This window comes from Poecilia reticulata, linkage group LG12 (genome assembly GCF_000633615.1).
Source record: "Poecilia reticulata strain Guanapo linkage group LG12, Guppy_female_1.0+MT, whole genome shotgun sequence".
Taxonomy (NCBI): Eukaryota; Metazoa; Chordata; class Actinopteri; order Cyprinodontiformes; family Poeciliidae; genus Poecilia; species Poecilia reticulata.
This window is the reverse complement of record NC_024342.1, coordinates 11,276,623-11,298,065: the sequence shown is the minus strand read 5'-3', so window position 1 is coordinate 11,298,065 and position 21,443 is coordinate 11,276,623. Positions and strand designations below refer to the sequence as shown.

Genomic DNA, 21,443 nt, shown 5'->3' with positions numbered 1-21,443 from the left:
TTTTTTATTGGAGAACAAAGATACATAACATCAGTATGCATTTCTATGCATGTGATGGTAGTAGCTTTGCTGAAATAAATGACTGAAATTTTAATCTCCAGCAAAGCATTATTTCATTAGCATTGTAATGCTAATGAAATAAGTATTACAATGACGCCAAACTTTTAAAAATGTAGAATTTCTGGGGCAAATTTCAGTACAATTATGCTTCTTAATCTCATAATTAGTATGCAGAGGTTCTGTCTGCATTGGAGGTTCACTCACCTCTGCATGCTTATCCCTTGAAGTGACTGACATAGAAGGGGAACTTTACCTGTTTCCTAAAGCTATCAATTAAGTTGCTTTAATTTAAAAACTCATATTGTACATAAAACATTTACCTCTGGCCTCCAGATGGTCAAGTAATGAGTACATAAAAGTAAAAACAAAACAAAACAAAAAAACCAACACCACTGATGTGGTGTAATATAGCAAAGGTAGCAGATTATGTTTCACACATTATTCCAATATACTTGTGCTATACAAAATGGTGGCGCGTGAATGATGCACATACTTGCACAAAAATGTACCTAACATGTACTTAACTAAAATTCACAAGCTGTGATTTATTTCTTTGCATTTAGGTTCCCCACCCTAAGACATCATATTTTGACTAACTTCATAAACGTACGGTTAATGTTTCTAGTTCCTGTGACGACAAGTTTGCAAACTGCTTGCAAACATTTTCCAATATTTTTTTTTTTCTTTGTGCCATTACAATGTTGTATATGATGTAGATAAACCTTCCATTATCTGTATACTTCAGGAATTTGTATTAGGCCACTGTCAGCCTTAATAATATTTGATGGCGATTATGAGCGTTATTGCACTGCACACATAATTTGTCAGGCTCGACTGTAAAGATGTATTCAGAAAGTGAAATAAGGCAGGAATATGGGGTACTGATGGGTCAGGTTTGTCTTACAGTTGTAACTGATGAAAATCGGTACAATATGAAGATATTGAATAAAGTTGAAACAATTTTTGTGATAATGAATTCACACTTTTCTGTTTGGACTGAATGAGTGCTACAGCAACAGCATCAGCCATCCTGTATGTCAGTGAATGAATCATATACTCTTCCCAAAAGTCTTTTTTTCCCTCTGATTATCGACGAAAAGAAGCAGAAAATTTCATGCACATAATCCCATCTTTTAGCTGGCGGCTTAAACATCTGTTTGCAAAGTGTATTATATGACCAGGAAACGAGGCAAGCAGCCCTGCCACTGTTGGAGACCAATCTTACTAATTTTAGTATTCCATAAATCAAAATGTTGCAGCGTGATTCAAAGATTTTTTTTTTTATCAAGTTTTGCCCTTTCAAATAACAATTCTCCCATACTCATGTGCCATAGTTCTGTGACTGTATATTATTAATGGGAATGGACTTTTGGTGTGTCTGGCTGTGAAACCATGTGATCTGTTATTGGGGTGGTGAAAAGATACATGCTGAGTGTGTAATTATCTCTGAGAGTCGTCTCTCACTATTCATACTCTCTCCAATCTATTTTAATCCCTTCTCTCGTAGCTACAGCGTATTTAGCCCTTTCACTTATTCTCTTGATTTTTTTTTTTTTTTTTCTTCTTGCATGATCACAATTCAGTTTTCTGGTAAACAATTTTAGACTTGCTTGCTAATGCAACCTCTTTGGAGCTGCAAAGAGGCCTATGGGAGTTTTTTTTTTTTTTTTTTTGCTGATGTACTTGGTTTTATTTTTGTGCTCTTTGTTGTATTATTATTCAGCTCTGACGATATTTGTTTGTTCTCAGCTTGCATGAAGCTTAACGTGTCACACAGAGGGTTCAGGAACTGCTGAACTGAAAGGTCTGGGGTAACACTGACACAACATAAATAGACAAAAAGTGCTTTTGGAGCTTGAAAAACTCATAGTGGGGCAAAGAGACGGAGAGCAAAGCAGGTCAAGACAACCTGAGAGGTGGATTGAGGTGTAATAAACACTGTGTGTGCAGAGAAAGTGTGTAGTTGACTAAAAAGTGATGTTTCACATGATAGCACATCCTGCAACATTGGAGCTCAGCAGTATCAGCAAATTCATTTTGCCTTTATTTATTTATTTATTTCCTCTTTTGTCTGCAAGCAAAACAGGCAGCCTTGGCCTGGGACAGGGTTTGTGGAAAGAAATAAATAGCCTTGAAGACACTGATGCCCTGAGTTACATATATGATGGTGACCCTTAACTCTGTGCTGCAATAGGTAATGGGCAATAGGTGAATAAAAACGAGCAATATGCTTCATAAAATCCCCAGATATTTTGTCATTGTACAACAACTGTAATGGATGTTTTTGTGATTTTATGTGGTAGCGCAACACATAATTTGATAGGTAACTAATTTAGTTACTTATCAAATTTAGTTAAATTAAATCACATTTAATATAAAATACATGTTAGAATAAAAACAAATATTTAAAACGTTTTAAATAAATTATGAAAAGACATCAATTAAAGACTATGTAAAAGGGGAAAAAAACATTCTCACCCTCTAGGGATTTAATTCTTTCATGCCTAGGATTAAATATGAGGAATGTGCTGTTGCAATGACAAATCACATTATAATTGGCTTTTAACTGATAACGTATCTTCAAATAAATCTTGAAATTTAGGATCAAGTGTATAATTTTCCAGCAGATAGTTAATAATTTTACCTTTCATTCATAGAATGTCTGTACATTTAATGCTTCTTGAGTTAAACAAGTAAGCAAGTCAGACTTGGGTTGCCTACCTGCATTTAATTTCACTTTATTTATCTGGAACTCTGCTCCAAGTTCTTCTGAGAACTCCTAAGGTTAGAATGGTATTCTAAAACACAATATATGCTATGACTCTGTGCCCTGTGGTTGTTTGAGCTCCTCGTTCTGGACGCTGAATCACTTCATCAGGGCCCTGATGTGGCTTCACTAACAGCCGTTTTAAAGAGGAGCAGATTTGGCTGATGTGCATGACAAGTTAAATTACCATAAAGTAAAAGCTGGTGTGTATATTGTGGGAGTGGAGGTGTGCGCATGCATGTAGAAGTGTGTCTACTGAACAGTGTGAGAAGCGTGTAATAGGCTCACCTATCCATGGCTGCAGACTGATGGGCAGGTGGAAAGAATTGAAACCAGATGGATAGAAATGGCGAATGCACTGTGGAGATAAGGCTGCTGCAAAGGGTTCAGTATTGAAAGCATTAGTTTAACTTTTTTTCCCCCATTACCACCTAAACCAAAACTTAAATTTAATATCTATATAAAAAATATATTTCTCCTTGGGGGTGTGGCAACATTTTTCGAGGGACAATGCATCTCCCTCCAGCGTCGTATGCGGTCCATAGCTGAATATTATTTTCTCTCTGCAATAAAAAAGATATAGAAAACAATAGATGCTACAAGGCCTTGCAAGAGTGTTAACACATTGTGTTCCTGTTGTCACTTTACAACTTTTTAATATTATGTGTTTATTTGTGCTATATGTGATAAACAGACACATTGTCATACATAATTTTGAATTGCTTTTGTTTTTTCAAAAAAATAAAAAATAAAGGTGTGGTTGTTTTCTCTGTTCAGCCAATTATAAATCACTACATAAGTTTGGTTCATTTGTGGTGGAGCTTAAGCCGCCTCAGTCCACTTTTTGTTGATTTTAATGTTTTTATTAGACAGATGAAAGGCTAAACTGATTCTGCATTTCTATTCAGAAATGTATATGTTTGAGTTCCAAGTTGGAAGAGTTCACACAATCTGAAAAGTGTGATGTGATTTTCCCTAATTTGTTTGATTCATTCATTATCTTTCCTTCAGCTACGCAGTTATCCAGCAATTTATCTAACACTTTCTTAACATCTCAGTAAATGCACTAAAGTTGGTCGTTGTAAAATGACAAAATGTGAAAACATTTGAGTTTTTTGAACATGTTTTGCAAGGCATTGTTGCTGGATATCCTTAAATTCTGCATTATTTTTAAGCTGTGTGGCTAGTTATTAAATCCTCTTTTCTGTCTTCTGCTGAATCATTTTCCAGATGAGATACGTTTAGACTGAACCCCAAATCCTGAACATAATGATTAACTATGTCTTATCTGACAGGGTGAAGAGGAAGACGCAGCCAACATTTATCCTGGTCTATGGTAAGTCTCATTCTTGTCTTTGGATTTTACATGGATGAAAGTTTGTTTTTTTCCCTTTCTGTATTTCTGAACTTTTTCACAGTTTTTGAGAGTGAAAACCTTGAATGATTAAAAAAAATCTTCTCAATAAGCTATTGCTGCAACATTTTATGATTTTGTTCCATCAATTCTAAAACCTTTTATTCTTTTGAAACAGCTTACATTCACAACAAACACTCAAGTTCAAGTTAACAATGCGAGCCACGTGTGAGAAAAAAACTCACAGTGTGTACAATTGTTGGTACATAATAATAATAACCCTACACTCTAAGATTGGTAGAATTTTCAAGATTCTCAAGTGTTTTTCTCTAAAATGATTAGGGGAAATCTGTACGTTTGGAGCCTCTGAGACCACCGGTACTGTTGCTACTCTGTCAATATCACATCTTTGGTTGTATCTGGTTGCCGTGGTGACATGCATGTGTCAGCAGAAGGATGTGTGAGTCTGAGTGTGTGTGCGCGGAGCGGTCGGTGTTGAAAGAACTCTGGGGAGCCGTATAAAGTTCCTCTGACCAGAAATGCCTGCGACATACATATGTCGACGGTCAGATACAGAAAAAGTTGGAATGCAGATATTACCCTCCACCCGGGAGGAACTTTCTGGCATGCCTGTACATGCATGCACATGCACACACACGCGCATACACGAAATATGCAGACGGCATGGACACACATGTAGACAGATATCCAGATTCCATGCAGGCCACTGCAGCGCATTCAGACACCTCAGGACTATTGGGTTACATACAGGGAAGTCCAAGCCTGCCGCACTACTTTGAACAAGGATAGTACGCTTACACACTTTTATTCACTCATCCAGAGCTGAAGCTAAAATTAAAAATCACTAAAATAAATTATTATTTTTTTTAATTGCCTGAAGTCGTTCATAATAGATTTATACATACATGAAGAATGATATTTACATAAAGAGTTACCAAATGCAAATTGTTTCCCACTTGACTGCTGCAGACAACAAACAGGAGTTTATGAGCCTTGCTTTTGGGCAGCTTGTCTTCAATTGTGGTGGATGAGGGAGAGGTGGGCGGGGGTTGGGGTTGGTAGGCATTGCATATGTGCTTTCCCCCCCGCCCACTCAGATTTCCCCTGTGCCAGTGGATTTAACCAGTAGACTGCTGAAGCTCTAGGCTTATGCTGAAAAACAGGTGTAATGCAGCATAATTACTCTGAGAATCTCTTTTCAGCCATTGCCATAATTGAGTCCAAGTTCAAGAATTTATTCTCTCCCTCGGGATCGTCTGTCTTGTGGCCCGGTGGTTGCAGTGATGCGCTTGTACAAGACACAAGCAAAATGCAGAAATGTTGGATATGTGAAATGATGAGGAGACAAATACTCTCGCTGAAAACATCTCTCAGAAGTTGAAGGTTATTTACATAATTTGAGATTTAACAGTCCATTGTCAAGGCTATTGCATGCATGCAATCCATAGGTGCAAAAAAGAAAAAAAAAGAAATTAGTTTTTATGCAATAAAATGGAAAGACACTATGGATAAGTAATGCAAATGTCAATAGGACAAGATGTAAACAGGCATAAATAGCTCACATTTGTCAAAATTTAGAGAACTATTCTCTTTATCAGTCCAAAAGAAATTCTCATGTTTAATTAATAACAGGTAACCTTTAGAGGAAATAAAATTCAGAACAGCATATAATGTGTTTTTATAGGTGTGTTTTTATAGTATGTTTCAAGCGGCCACTACTGATTAAATGAGATGTGGAATTTTATATTTGCATTGTTTTTGTCTTTATTGGACTCTGGAGATGGCGTCAAGAGGTATGAAGTATTTACTTCACAGTTTGTATAAATGAGCAACTTTACAAGGGGGATGAGCTGACATTACTGTAGTTTTCATTTAAAGAGTTCCAGTGTTGTAAGTAGAGGGCTAAATAATAAACTGCCAAAAAGCTTTAAATTGACCATTTGATTTATCCTTTCTAAAAGGTTCTGCAATACAATCCTGGTGTTAGGGAGTGGAGATCAGAAGGAATAGCTAAAAGAGTGATGTATATTCTGCCTCATAACTATTCACTTAGCATTTAAAGAAGCCTCCATCAGTTGTAGATGTGAGACAGCCCATGGAGATGCAACCCTTCCTTTCTGTTTTTGACCACCGCAACAGTTCCCACTGACATGCTTCTCTGCAAAGTGCATGGATCCCCTGCTGATGAGTGTGTCTGCGTGTGGTGATGTTTTTGATGGTTGGCACTGGCAGGGGGGCTGGACGGGTCACCAGTAATGTGAGAGTTTGTGTTTTGATCTCCCTGGGTTGCATGGGCGGCAGAATCACCTTTACACATGCATGCAGTCCCTCAGAAAGACTCATAGCGCACAGATTCATCTTTTCCTTTCAAATCATATTGGCATTGATTTGTCTGTTTCACTTCCTGATTTCCTCCTTTGCAAGTGAGTTTTGCCATTTAATTGACTTTGAAATTGAATTTTGTGTTCTGCAATTATGACAAGTACGTTTTTTAAAAATTATTTTCTTCATCTTTGCCTGTGCTTGCGTCAGCCGCTGTTTCACCAACAAGTGTGCAGATCTGCGTGTGTGTGTGTGTGTGTGTGTTACCTAAAAGCCTGTTCTTTCCTAATGGATTTAAAATGACCTGAGAGCTCTTCCAAGTTCACTCATTATTTCAGGCGTCAGGATAAATTTCCCTCCTCTTCAGAATGGGTAATTTTCTTTCATTTTTCACCATAACAACTCTTAATAGAGTTTACTAGTTAACGTTCTAAACAAAGAGATGTAGTTGAGGGACATTTCAGAAAGAATAGACAGCAGTAGTTTTCATTTAGATACAGGAATAATTTGTATCTGTTATAATTATGATTGAATAAGTGTCTCTTTCTTGACACTGCATTTGTCAGTGAAGTTTTGTCAAACTTCAAATAAATTGCTTGTTGTTTGTCTTTCTGTCATAGCTCTTTCTATTATGTTTCCAGTCAATCTGCAGTAAATGTATCACTGCCATGGGTCTCTTTGACCCCTGCCTCTGACAGTCTATTACATTTAAATGACCTGTTGTGAAAAACCGTTTAATTCTGGAACTCTGACTCCGATTCTGTTGATAAATGGAATGTGTCTCATCTACAACACATGCTAGATAATTTGTTCTTATGTCCAATATTGGACTAGACATTTTTCATTACTGGAGCATTAATGAAATAAATTATACAAACCTATTAATGCCCTACTTTTAGAAAAATTCCTTTGCCGCTTGCCTCTGCAGCATTTAGGCCAGGATCAGCTTTCATTTCTGACAACGAGGTGCTGACAAGGTAATGATGCGCCCCGAATTTGTAATAATGAACCATGTCCTAACCATGCTGACTAGACATTCCACTCCAGGCTTGTTTGTGCTATTAGATGCCTTGAGTATGTTTCAAGCGGCCACTACTGATAGCAGCATGCCTGCTGACAAGTCTTTGCACCGTGTTAGGCGAGGAAGAGAATAAAGTTAGCCATGTCAACAATACATGTTGACAAGGCACAGCTGAGCGCCGTGCTACTCTGCTTGCCCTTGTGTGGCTGACAAGAGTGGGGATGTTTGGTGACAAGCTGCTCCCCGTTCCCCCACCCATGTTAGCATGGATAGGGTCTCACAGACATCTGCAGTCTGGTGAAACTTGAGCCTCTCTTTCCAGCAGACACTGTCAGCGTGTGCTCACTGATAAGGATTATCAGAGATGTGTGAGCTCTGCGCCTTGGGATTGTCCCGCTTGCTGCCGGAGGTCAATACATGTGCGCTCTAATGTCCGTGAGTGTTTGCGAGTGATTGTGTGCGTGTGTATTTGCCAGGCAGTGGGGGTTAGGCCAGGATTGAAATGACAATAGAAAGGAATTTAAATGAGAGAAAAAGGGGGATCAGTGATGTTTGCAAGAAGGATGGAAGGAGCTTTGGCACCATTGTCATTCCTCCTCTTTGTCATTCTGCCTCTCTATCTCTTTATCTGCCTATTACAAATCTTCTGCTTGCTCTGTCTGTCACCCTCGGCTGTCACATTTCTTAAAAAAAAATAAAAAATGGTTCCAGTCCGCCTCTGAAGAATTTTTCCAAACGTGTTGTTGCTTGTCATGCACTTTTATCTTTCTCTTTGTTTACTTCTGAGTTTTCATATCTTTAGCACTTCTTAGTTTGGGTTGTAGAATGGCTAAGATGAATAGACAGACCTCTAAGTCGTGGCTTACAAAAAGGCTTCTAGGGCTAGAATCAATAAACATCAAAAAAAGATGTAGATCAATTCTATTTATTTTATCAAAATATTTGGTCTGGTCTTTAACTGTGGCACTGAAGTCATTTTTTTAATTGAATAAATGTAATCAAATTAAAGAATTACTTATTCTGATTTTACTTGGACTCCTATTAGAACATTTTAAACTAATTGCATATTTTTAAAACAAGATTGTGATTCATGAAGCACTTATCTCATTGATTAAAACAGAGATTCTGATTGTTGCTAAAATCATTTTCTAAACATGGTCAAAATTAACGTCACATTGCCACCCTAGTTTGTGTGCATTACTAAAATCTCTAAATACTGCTTCAATGGAGAAGTTCTTGCACTTTGACACACACTCAAATACATCAAAAAATTCTAGAACATCATAAAACAGGACCAATCCAATATTCTGGGTTTACTTAACCGTTATTTTTGTCTTATACCTAGTATCACTTTTTTTATGTCTTTCTCCTTTGTCCTTTCCTCCCGCTATATCCCATCTGGCGTTTTATATAATATTTTCTGACCTTTCCTGACACCCACAATAAAAACAATGTGTGGTCAAACTTAGTCCAGCAGCAACAATAACTGTACAATATGCAGTGAATATGACCTTAAAAGAAGATGATTCATTTTTATCACTTTCCTCGTGTCATTTAAAACACATGCACGCTTACTTTCTGTCCACATCTCAGTTTCTGTGCCCACCCATTCCCCTCCTCCACCTCCTCCTCCTCATCGCTTTGCTCTGCAGCAGCTCTAATTGCGATCAATTAGGAAACTTCAGAAGGCTGAAATAGGAGCTGTGACAAGGGGCATCCGCTGAGTTGGCAGGGAGGGAGAGAGGGAGGAAAAAGGAGGAGAGAGAGTGAGTGAGAAAGAGAGGTTGGATGAAGCGGAGACGGAGAGGAAAAAACGGGATATAGCTGAGGAGAGAGCTCGGAGGGGAGGGCGGGAAGGATGACTCCAAGTTGGTGTCGAGAGATGAGCTGATGGTAATGGTGTGATTGATGCGGCCACGGCAGCTGAAAGTCACATCGTTTTTCATGCCAGATATCGATTCCTGACAGACTCTTGTTAGCTCCGAGCGCACAGTGTACGGCGTGGCACAAGGGCTGGCACAGTGGAAAGTTAGGCTTGTATTGCCATCTGAAATATGATTGACTTCTAAAAAAGATGCTCTGAACAAAAGCACTAAAGTTTAAATGTGCAGTATTGAAAACGGGGACGCTAATTTTGGAAACCAGCTACACAAAACTACAGAATTAATTCACAATATGCTTTGTCATATTCAATCAATTAGAATACTATTAAAAAGTTAATTTGTTTCAGTGACTCATTTCACTAAGTGAAACACTTTAAATAGATTAACCCAAACTCTAACCCTTTATTTATTTTATTATGATGATTTTCCGCTTGATTCTAATATTTTAAATAATACATCAAATCAGAGAAGCATTTTAAATACAGGATGATGAGCTTATGAAACTGCTTAAAGATACTTTTAATCTGGCAAACAAGCCTAATTGGATCACATCTCTTAATTTATTGAATATTATTGCAATCTTACAATATAATTCTCTCCTAACTCTCCTAATTCATGGAGAAAAGACACCCAACGTAAACAATCAGATCTTTCAATGGTATTTTTCACCCTGCCTAACTATTTAGAGATACTTTTTTCTTTTTCTCCAAATATAATTTTTTTTCTTGTTGCTTGATGTAAAATAGAGCTTTTCTGATGTTTCTTGTCTTTATCCTCTCTTTTCTTAGATTGCAAGGTGGCATTATGAACTCTCAAGTTCAGGATGTGCTCCAATTAAAGCCACAAAATCACTGTCTGGCATAATAAAACTAGAATAACTTTTTATTTCACAAATTGTTTTTAGAACAGATCACAGTTTTACCAAAAAAAAAACATCTGTCCTTCCTATTTTCTATCAAAGAACTGTTTGAAAAGTCCACCTTTTTGCTTCAGAAATTACTATTTCTGTTAGGACGCGAGAAGCAGAATGGCATTAAAACTCAAAAATAATGAGCAGAAAGTTTCACACTGAGCAATACCTACACGGTGGCCTAAATTAGATGTGACTCAACATTAAATAGCAGTTTCATCATAAAATGTCTGTAAAACCCAGAGAATGCACACTTGTCTCTATAACTATATGCAACTATATTGAGCGTGCAATGTCCAGCCATTAATGAATTCAGGAAGGAGAGTCCCGTGTCACAGGGAAAAGCATATTTGGTGCAAAATGTGTGTATAAAGGCAACACACAAAAACTAAAGTTGCATGGGTATGCTGGCTGAACCTGGTAAGAACGTGTCATGCTCCGATGAAACAAGTCCTGTATAAACATAAACTGAAAGACCATTCAGCCACGAAGAAGCCATAACTTCAAAAGCAGCAGAAAATTGCAAATACACTTAAATATCATAATCTTTGGAGACAGCAGCAACAAACTGTGTGAAAGGACCATTGTTACATTGGAGAAAAAAGGAAAAATTGGCAAGGAAAACGCAACCTCAACTGTAAAGCATGTGCTTAACTACAGCATGGTTATTTGAGGGTTTATTGCAGGAGGGAGTGGTGAACTTAACAAAATAGATGGTTTTGTGAGAAAATAACACCATGCCAAAACACAAGTTAACAATGTCTTCGAATATCCACCTAAGACATCATCTACGAAGCTAAAGCTTACAAACTTTCAGATCTAAATGGACGACGACTCTCAGCATTATGCCAAATTAGGTGCAAGGATGCATAAAGGCAATAAAATCAATTGTTTGGAGCAACCATCATAAAACCCTGATCTCAGGCGCATTAGAAATTGTGAACAAACTTATGAGGTGTGTACAAGTCGGCAACGGCAACAACAAATTTGAACTCAAATCTCAGTTTAATCTTTTTTATTATGTAATAGTATCTACATTCTCAAAGACTGCTTTGGTCGAACAGTGTCTTTTTATAAACAAAACCACAAGGAACTTACTGTTACCCAAGTGTTTCTGCCCGAAGGAAACATTTAAAAATAGCACTATTAGTCAGAAAATTTCTTTCAAAGAAACAAAAAAAAATTGCTTGTTGCCTTCAGCTTTCTGAGGCAAGAGAATAAGAATGTTCAGACCGCCAGGATTCTTGATTCGTATTTTTTCATGCAGAGCTCGACTCTTGGATAAAAGTGAGCTTGTAAATATACCAAATGGTAATTTGGACAGCTCTTGTCAGAGATATGGATGCAAGTCTGTTGCCTTGGGTTTAAGTGTTTCTGTTCTTGATACGCACACTAGACACTGAGAGCCTCTGGTCTCTTGTTTAGCTGGCTTTGCCTTGGGGCATAACAGACCCTTTTATCTTGTCACCCTAATGTGTGTGTGTGTGTGTGTGTGAGAGAGAGAGTGAGTCAGAAAGACAGAGCGAAGGAGAGAGAGATGGCTAGTGAGGAGATAGAAGGATCAATACTAAGCCGTCAGGAGGTCTGGCAGTCCCAGAGAGAGAGGGAACAGGACACCCAGCGGAGAGTAGAGAGGGAGACAAAGTGAGAAAAAGGAGGAAGGAGTAGGGAAAAAGATTGGGGAGAGATGGATGGGGGCGCTAAAAAGTAGAAGCACATGAGGGTTGGAAATGGGAAAGGAGAGTAGATGTGGGGAGTGATAAATTAGGTGACACAGGGGAGTGGAAGAACACAGAAGGAAACAAATAATGCAGGTGAAAAACTGTCAGAGAAGTGGGAATTGTTGTGATTCGGGTAGCAACAGGTGAAAATTAGACAAGAACCGAGGGGCATTTTTCTTTTTTCAAAGCTATCGTCTTTAACAGCATCTATCCAAAAATATTCCCACAAATTCTCTGTTCATCTGTCGTGAAATGAAAAGATGAGACTTTTAAAACTTGAATTACACAATTTATCTTTACAAATGCCACAACTAATGGCCAGTTTGGCAGCTTAATCACTTGGATGAAATGACGACCTTCATTTCATTTCCTTAGAATTAAAGCGAGTGTGAATGCTTCTCCCCCATGTGTCTCACAATGCCCTGGATACCAATGGTGGCTCCAGCTGGATTTACTGCAACCTCAGACTGTGCCACCGGCACTCAAGAAAAGGTCCTCACAGAGACGGTGGAAGAAAAAAAAAAAAAAAAAGAGTTATAACATGGGTTATGATGCATGATTCAGCAAACGTAAACATGGAATGAGGGGAGAAATAAAAATGTTTCCCACTAAGACTTAAAAGCTTTGACTCGACACCTATAATGAATATTTAACCTCCAGTGACCCTACCCTCCATATCTTTGTAAATGATTTATTGTTCTTCCAGCTTCCTGTCTATTTTTATACCCTTTGTCTCTTTTTGTGGTTTCATCTCCTTTTTGTTCTCTTTTTTTCTTTTTTCTTTTCTTTCTTGTTTGCAAGCTTACGACCACTAAGAGAGACTTGCGAGTCTGGCAGCTGCAAGTGAAACCGTAAAGGTGAAGGTTTAAAAAAAAGAAAAAAAAAAAGAAATTATCCTATCTGTGAATTATCTGTGAATGTTGTCGACCATAATTATCTTGGCAGAGTGTATTTCATCTGGTGATGATTAAGTATCTTAATGGGCTCTGGGAATGGTATTATTTAATGCAGGAGAATAAAATGGGAAATGAAACCCTATTATTATGAAATGAGGAATTCCTCAAGTTGAGGAATTCGAACTGTAATTTTCTTTATACTTTGGCCAATAATGACCCAGGTTTCTTAATGAAGGAAAAAGCTCCAAGGCATAACATGGCTTTTCGCAATGATATTTAGTTTGAAAAAAGGGTTTAATACAATGTCTTCCCTTCACTAATGCTTTATTCGGAGTCCAGCGGAAAAGTAAAATTAGTATTTTATGTTTTAAGACATAATTCTGCACAATTATTCTTTGGTGCTAATCAACTGGCTGCAAAAGAGAGCAAGATTAATTGTAATTAGCACAGACAATATTAAACATACGACGTTAGTCAGATTATTATAGCTACAGTTATTCAAAGGCAGAAGTACTGGCGTCCGTATTGCAATTTCAGAAGTCAGTAGAATACTATTTAGAGTGAAATAAGGTTATAGGAATACTACAACAACCACTACAACTTAGAATGTTATATTTTATTGAGGCTCGTGCCACCCTCATGAATGTGCTGCTCTGGGTGGTGAGCCATTGTGCTAATTCCAGAAAACGACGACTGAAATATATCTGAACAAGAAAGGATTTGATCTTCTTTCACATACTGACTAATAACACAGGCTGTATAGCGTTATATAGTTTGAATTTGAAACTACAAACTGTGAAATATAAGATTTTACACATAGATATCAAAAACTTGTATAATAATGCAAAAAATAGCTTTCAGACTTACATATTTAGGTTAACAAATTTAGCATTGACTTTTTTTTGTAGTTCACTAAATGGTCTTTTTGCTAAAATGTCTTTTTATTACTTGAAGTGTCTTAGCTGCCTATTCTTCAACAAATTTGGCATTGAAGACAGCTTCATTTATAACAGAATACGCCTTTGCAGTCAGCCTCCCTCCCTGTCTGTCTCAAGGTTAGGGCTCACAAGGGAGGAGAGGCATCCGGTTACACTAATGCATCATGGCTGCTGGAGGACACACATGCACACACCTCGTCACAGACTGTCTCACCCCATCTCTCTTTTTTTCCCCTGCACACACTCCTGTGAGCTGATACCCTTGTGCAGGTCAGATGTGTGGCCGCGGCCTTCTTCTGGTTTACTTCGACTACCTGCAAGTCGTCTGCTGTTTGTCTCTGGCCAAATGCCATGTGTCCAGAATTAAACCAGAGTTGTGCGCAATCACAGAAATCCTCTTTGAGGGTAATCAATGGAACAGCTCTTCATTTTAGGCAAATGGTATGCCCCGCGGTCGGCTGTGACTAAATTGATTGGTAGTCCCGTGATTTTGGAGATTACACATTACAGATGCTTCTGTGATTTTTGCAAGAAGGCAACTACTGTTCTTTTAGGCTGCTGGCTTTCCTTCTGAAGCCCATTAAATGTGTTCATTCGCTGAAGTAAAATTTCCATTTTAACAAAGCAAGAGATGAAAAGTTCAGTAGGCATTATTTCAGCGAGCCAGCAGAAAAGTCTCAGATATGACTTTGAAATCAGATCAGCGGATGATACGTTCATCATCTTTTTTTTTTCTTCTTGTAAGTCACAGTGAGCAGAGGATTCAGAAGGGTCAGCCAAACTGCCTCAAGCCTGCACATGTCACGATGCTCACATTGACTCCCTGAAAGACATAAACCCTATTTATATTCCACATTCATCATCCCTTTCTTTTTATGCATTGTTTGGCTTGACTTAACAATCAAAGTGAAGCTTTTCCTACATAAAAAAATCATTTGGAGTGATAACCCTTCTGCCTACTAACTTTGATCTTACAACTACATACAGACATATCAGCTGCATTGGATACTGAATGATCACACAAAACCCAGAAATGTTATTGAGGTTCTCGAAATGTTTAGTTGCCATGACTTTTATTGCCAAAATAAAGCCTGCCTCAAGTATATGTATCTACTCACTGTAAGTATGTGAACTCATCTGATGTAAAAAAAAGTCCAAGCTGTTATTATGAAACCCCGATTTGAAGGCGGATTCTTTATGTTGTACAGAGTTGCATCTATATTTGAGACGTTCGTTTTTAAGTAAGAAATACAATAGTTCTTCATTTGTTCATACACATTTGGACAAATTTGAATTGAACATATTTTAAGAGAGATTTTTTTACAACTCAGTTTGAGATTTATGAACCACTATTCTATTTGTGAAGACATAAAACTGGGACATTTTTAAATATGTTTTTGGTTTTAGAACCGTATTTCTATTGGACAAGCATAACATCCGTAATGTAAGGGTGGATCAGACGTGAAATTGCTTATTCTACACTGATTAATTATTTAGATGCCTTTATAACTTGTGAATCATTCTTTAATTCTTGTGAATCCAATTTTGGGTTTAATTCTGTTTCATGAGCTGGATTTTTTTTGTACACGCCAAGAATTTTCTTATCATTCCGACAGAGCGTTTAGTCAAGACGTAGAACAAGATCCAAACTCGTGGTTTTCTGTAAGAAAACTACAAATTTCCATTGAAAGACCAAGTATTGACCTCTGATTTACAGAAATGACCAGTGGAGAAAGAGCTCCTCTCTCTCCTCACACACATGAGCATGGGCGCAAAAATAAAACCCACTCTCTCACGCACACACACTCACTCTTACTCCCAAGTGTAGTTAGAGGGCCTTAGTGTGAGAGCCCAGAGGAAATGCAGACACAGCAGAGGACAGGCTATCCATTGATCCGGGTATAGGCTCTCTCCTTCTCAGGCTCTCCTCTCCGTTCTCTTTTAGTGCTCTCCCACACTGTCTCTGTCCCACCGTCTCCCCCCATGCCCCAATCTCAACCTCTCGCTTTTTTCTAATCTTTATGCCATCTCCAGCCTAACCTCCTACATGAAGTTTTGTATTCTTGTGATCTGCCACCCCCTCTCTTATTATATCATACATTTTCTCTTCGTTGGCCATTTCTGTTACCTCTTCTCCTCTGGCTGTTTGTATCGGGCAACAGAGCTCTCTCTCTCTCTCTCTCTCTCTCTCTCCTCTTGTGGCTGCGTTTTCTGGTGCCACATCTCTGTTTATTATCCTTGTCTGCCAAAAATAACCCATTCTTCCTCTGCCTCTTTATTTCCTTCACTTCTCTTCAGATTGTCCTCTTGGATAGCCTCTCTGTATTTTCTACTTTTCCATCCTTTCCGCAATTATGCATGATAATGGAAAAAAAAGTGACTTGGATGAAAAAAAAAAAAAAATGTAAGATGAGGATTACTGGAGGGAAGCAAGATCAACCTTTTGATAAGGTTATGTAGAGCTGAATGTGGAACTGTACACTAACAGGGAAACATGACATTGCAGTGTTGTTATTGAGTATTGTGATGAAGGTATTGATTGCCATTAACCCACATTTCCTTCTCTACTTTCTTTCATTTCCTCCATCATGTACCCTCTTCTGACCCTGAGCTTTAGGATCTTTGTTACATAATCAGATATGTGATCAATTTGTGATCACTGTCTGAATGCCATTAGCTGTTAACAATGTTAAATTTAGCATCTGCTTTATGGCTTCCCCTTACGGCTTTTTAATTTTATTGAGTTATTGTATCTTTCAAAGGTTAACTGGACAATTCTTTACTTAACATACATTTAATGAAGAGTAATTTGATCACTTTTATACTACATGTAAAAAAAAGGTTTTTCACATTAGCAAAAAGGACTATAATGAACATAAAATACAATAAATGGAAAAGCCATTTTGAAATTGATTATTGACCAGATTCTTTACAAAACTTGTGGATTTTGGCTTCTTTTGTTTTTGGTTGGTAGATATTAGCAAGTTCAGGTGAGCAGCTAATATGTGTTTGCCATTTTCTGATGTGAATGGCATGTTTTCATGTCTTTCCCTTTTAGTATTGGATGCAATAAGTACTAAGTTTCTGTCTCACACTACATTTATACCCAACACGACGGGACGTCACACATTACAAAGAAGTTCCCAGATACTCTGATGCATTAACAAAAAGAATAACTTAAGTATAATTATTTTTACAGAAATCTCTAGGAGTGATCATATAAATTATTAGCTACTTTGAGTTAATTTATTTAAATTTTAAACAACTGAGAAAAATATCATAAAATTACAAAATTGATACTTAAAACGTTTTCTCAAACCTGAACCGAAGTATTCCATATTTTTTAAATATTGAAAAAAATATTTTTTTGTTTTATTCCCACAATTTGAATGTACCCTAACACCCCACTAAAATAGAAATTAAAGAGGAGATTTGGACAGTGAATAAAGTGTTTATTTAAGGTAGCTATCTGAACAAATGTGCTTAAGTACGTTAACTAAAGACTGTGACAGAAGAGATGGAAAGAAGCAATTCTTACAACAGAGCATTGTGACAGAAAGCTTTGATGTTCTTTTGTGCTGTGTGTCAAAATGTACTATAGATGAGCTGAAAATAAATACAAAGCTGATGAAGAGGCCACAACATGCTCATATGCATTCACCTCACATAATAGACTCTCGAGTGAATATTAAACCACACATCTTTCCTGTTTTCTACATTTTTCTCTCTCTCTCTGTCATCCCTTCATCACCTTTGTCCTCCTTTCTTCTGTCTCTGCTGTAACTCACCCCCCGACCTTTCGTTTCCTCCCTCGGTGCTCCTGCTCTGTTCCTGCTGGAAGGGTTTTTATATGAGCCATGTGGACCTCCCTAATGACATGTGGACCTGCGTGTGTGTGTGCGTGTGTGTGTGTGTTTTGTTGAAGGTGCTGACATGTGCATGTGTGTTTTGTGCGCCTTGGTGCGTATATTTGAAGTGCTGACGCATCCGCGTGCAATGGAGGTGCTGACGTGTCTGATCGAAGGTGCAGTCCTCTTCCCCTGAAGTTGTGCCGACAGACTGTTTTACCTTTGAAGAGGCCAGTGAAGAGACGAGTGCTTGGGTTGGGTGCGGTACGGGAGGGGGAAAAGGAGACCAAAAGTAGAATTGGAAAAAAAAATAAGGGAAGAAATGAGATTTGTTGAGGGTAGGAGGGACACGGTGTTAAAAAGCGAAGGGAACTTTCCATGGCTTACCGCTTGTTATCTACATGGCTTTCAGTTAGAGAGATATTAATGCTCAGAGCTCCTTCTAAATGCATGAACTGTAAGTAGCAATCTGGAGAATGGTTGCAGTATGCTAAAGGAGAGAATGGGAAGAAGCAGAGATGATGAGAAAGAGGAGGAAATGAAAGACAAGGAAGAGAAAGGGAAAGACCCCTTGGCATAAACAAGGTGCTTGAAATATCACGTTTCAGCCTCTCAAGGCAGTGCAGAGATGAGAGGGAAGTGAGAGACAGAGAAAGGAGAGGTGTGGGGGGTATGTCACAGCAAAACGAGCCTTCCTGGAAGATGACAAGTTTTAAAGAGCACTGATTTGGGCTTTAAGTGTTGCCTAAGGACCCTCCTTGACTGAGAAGGGGCACACTACGCGCACAGAGGTTACCAGGCGGTTTTCCCCCTGCTAAAACGGACTCATACTGATTGTTTTCTGTCATATTAAGCATAGAAAAAGGTTGACCACTCAAGTTAAATAACCAATGCAAGACAAAAAAAAAAAAAAAGTATATCTGAAATTTAGACTCGGAACATGATTAAAATTTTTGTAGAGTTTTCATTTATTTAGAATATTCTTCAATGGCTGAATGCCTTAAGGGCCTAGATTTTTATTATGTTGCTTATGTTTTCGTAAACAATTTCTTCAAACTTACTAAGTTACAGAATCATTTCCTGAAAGGTCCTTGTTGTTAGTATTTATTGTGCTGATCTTCTAAAGCTAACACAATGGTCAGACGAATCTTGTTTTCAGTGGTATAAAATCTATAGCATGATGAAGTAGTTTTCTAAAATGTCCTGATTTGGTATTGTTGAGGAAAGAATATTGCTTAAAAAATATGTCAGATTTTTTAAATTCTGATTAGCAACAACTGCAATGGCACATGGTACTCACAATGTATTCAAATTTTTGTTTTATATTGTCATTTATTCAATAGGACCATGTAAAGCAAAAATAACACTTATGTATGCAAGAAAAACGTACAAAGTTAAACTAACAGAAAATGGCAACAATGACGAAATATGAGCTTTTCTTTGCAACTAAAGGTGTTGCGTTCCATTTATCATTATTTACAAAGTAATTGTATTTGTTCATTTACTTTTTAAATTGGATATGCAGTTTGTTTTCGAACAAACTGTCCTTTTCAGGTTCTAGCTCATGCAGCAAACTGTATTTCCTCAGCCTCTCCACCTTGCTGCTCCACTGAAAGGGTATGGAAATCACAAAAATAATCATTCCATCCAGAAATACACAAAGAAATTGTCTATTGACTGAAATTGGCCCATTTTCAGCTTTTGACGTTTGACAAGTGACTGGCTGGTTAGAAACTGAAATATCCAATCATTTTATGATCTGTGAACACAACGTCTTTACTCGTTACTTAGTTGGTCTGTTAAAACCCTCCATGTAGAGGTTGTTTCTATCAGAAGAAGACTTGAGATTTTCAAATAGAGATGTTAGAAGCCATAAGGAAACTATAGTTTCTACATGTTGAGCCGTGTCTGCGGTTCATTCATGCTATTCGAAAGAGCAAGTCTGCAGCAGATAACAGGAAGGCTGAACAGATTGCTTAAACGTTTCTCTGCTTTATCATTTTGAGCTTTTCAGCACAGTATATTTGGGATGTGCCAGAATTTGAAATCTTGATTGCATTTGGGTAAACTCAGTCAAGGTAATGATCTACATTCTGTATAAAGCACTGAAACGGCTATTAAGATATTGTTGTTTGTTTTCTATGAAAAGACAGAATCTGTTGACATTATGACTTTAGTCAACATTGTTGTAAAATGTTACTAAAGCACTGTTTTTATTGCAACTATAGTCTCAAGTCTAAGGTGTGACATCTCCGCTGCAGTAGAAATAATTGTTTTGCTTACGGAAGGCTCTTATCTTCTTTTTAATTTTCTATTTCTTAAACAGATAATGGTGTGCTCTAAAATTGATATCTGCAACTTAAAGCTTTATCAAAATAAGATAAATCTGCTGCAAAATTCCAAAAGATGCTTAAGTTGTTTTTGTTTTGACAGGTTTGATTTACATAGTTTACAAATAAGTTATTTCAGCAAGGGCATGGGTTTTACCCTATCAGAATGTTGCTGCTTATTCAGAATTAAGCAGATGAGTCGTTCCAATGACACAAGTGGTGCAACTGTTGATAAAAATTGTTACTCTCTCTAAAATCCCACTTCTGAACTGTAGATATCAGCAGAGATAAACTACTACTGCTATGCAGTAAGAACATCTGGGAAAAAAGCGGCCATACAAAAATTACCCTTTTCATAAAGAGGCATAAAACAATTAAAATGTTTTGGAAATGACTTGGGTAGACGTTTTAGTGAAGGCATTAAAATATTTTGTGTGATATGTATTAGGATTAATAACGAGCCCAAGAGTAATTAGAAGCAGAAAAGCATGTCAAGCATTTAAGCATGAGGTCATGGAGGTCTTGTTTTTGCATCAGGTGTTAATTTATGTTAAACATGTGCATGCTAATTTTCACTGTGCTTGTTGATATCTGCACTACATTCTCTATGGTGTAATTCCTAATGATTTATTTTTTTCATATAGGTTGTGGCCTCCACAACATCGTGCTGTAACACTGAATCACATCAAGAATATCTAATATGTATCTCTCCCTTGTGCAGTTGTATATTTCTAGGAACGCAGCACTCTGCGGTGGTCTTGAAGTAGTCTCTAAAGTACACAGAATGTCTTTGATGTTGTATAGCAATGTTTGTATGATGAAAGGAAAGAAAACAAGAAAGCAGTGATTTACTGTAACAGACAGGAAAGAAAAACAGTAGCGAGTAAAAACACTCCCAACACAGATAAAGGGCAGCCTGCTTGGTGTGTAGAGGTAAAGAAGAAAGAAAACGAAGGAAAATCGTTTAACTTTTTATTAGTCATTTTTATTCATGCAGTAAAGAATATTTGAAATTGGAAGCATTAATCTATGTCATTGTTAGGTTGATGATGTAAAATGTTATGACTTTTAAAAGCATATTTTTCCTATTTTTTTGAGTCTCTCCAAGGGCAACTGTTATGTAACTGAAGATGCATGTTGGCTGATTTGTTTCACAATGAAGAATGAGCAAACATCACTGGCACAAGACGTACATATCTTGGAGAGATACAGACCACATTATGCATGCAACACTTTTCTGAAGTGCAACATTTTGTTGCTCTATCACACACACACACACGCACACACACGCACACACACGCACACACACACACACACACACACACACACACACACGCACACGCACACACACACACACACACACACACACACA

General features: G+C 37.6%; 1 protein-coding gene across 2 annotated transcripts in view; it reads left to right on the top strand.

The window, feature by feature from the left end:
- Positions 1–21,443, top strand: part of cntfr (ciliary neurotrophic factor receptor) — a 238,680-nt gene that overhangs the window by 36,599 nt on the left and 180,638 nt on the right. For both annotated transcript variants that reach the window (XM_008423847.2, XM_008423849.2), the window contains exon 2: positions 4,123–4,163. In XM_008423847.2, the coding sequence (XP_008422069.1) occupies positions 4,161–4,163 (3 nt within the window). In that variant the 5' untranslated portion in view covers positions 4,123–4,160. The remainder of the gene's footprint in view (positions 1–4,122; positions 4,164–21,443) is intronic.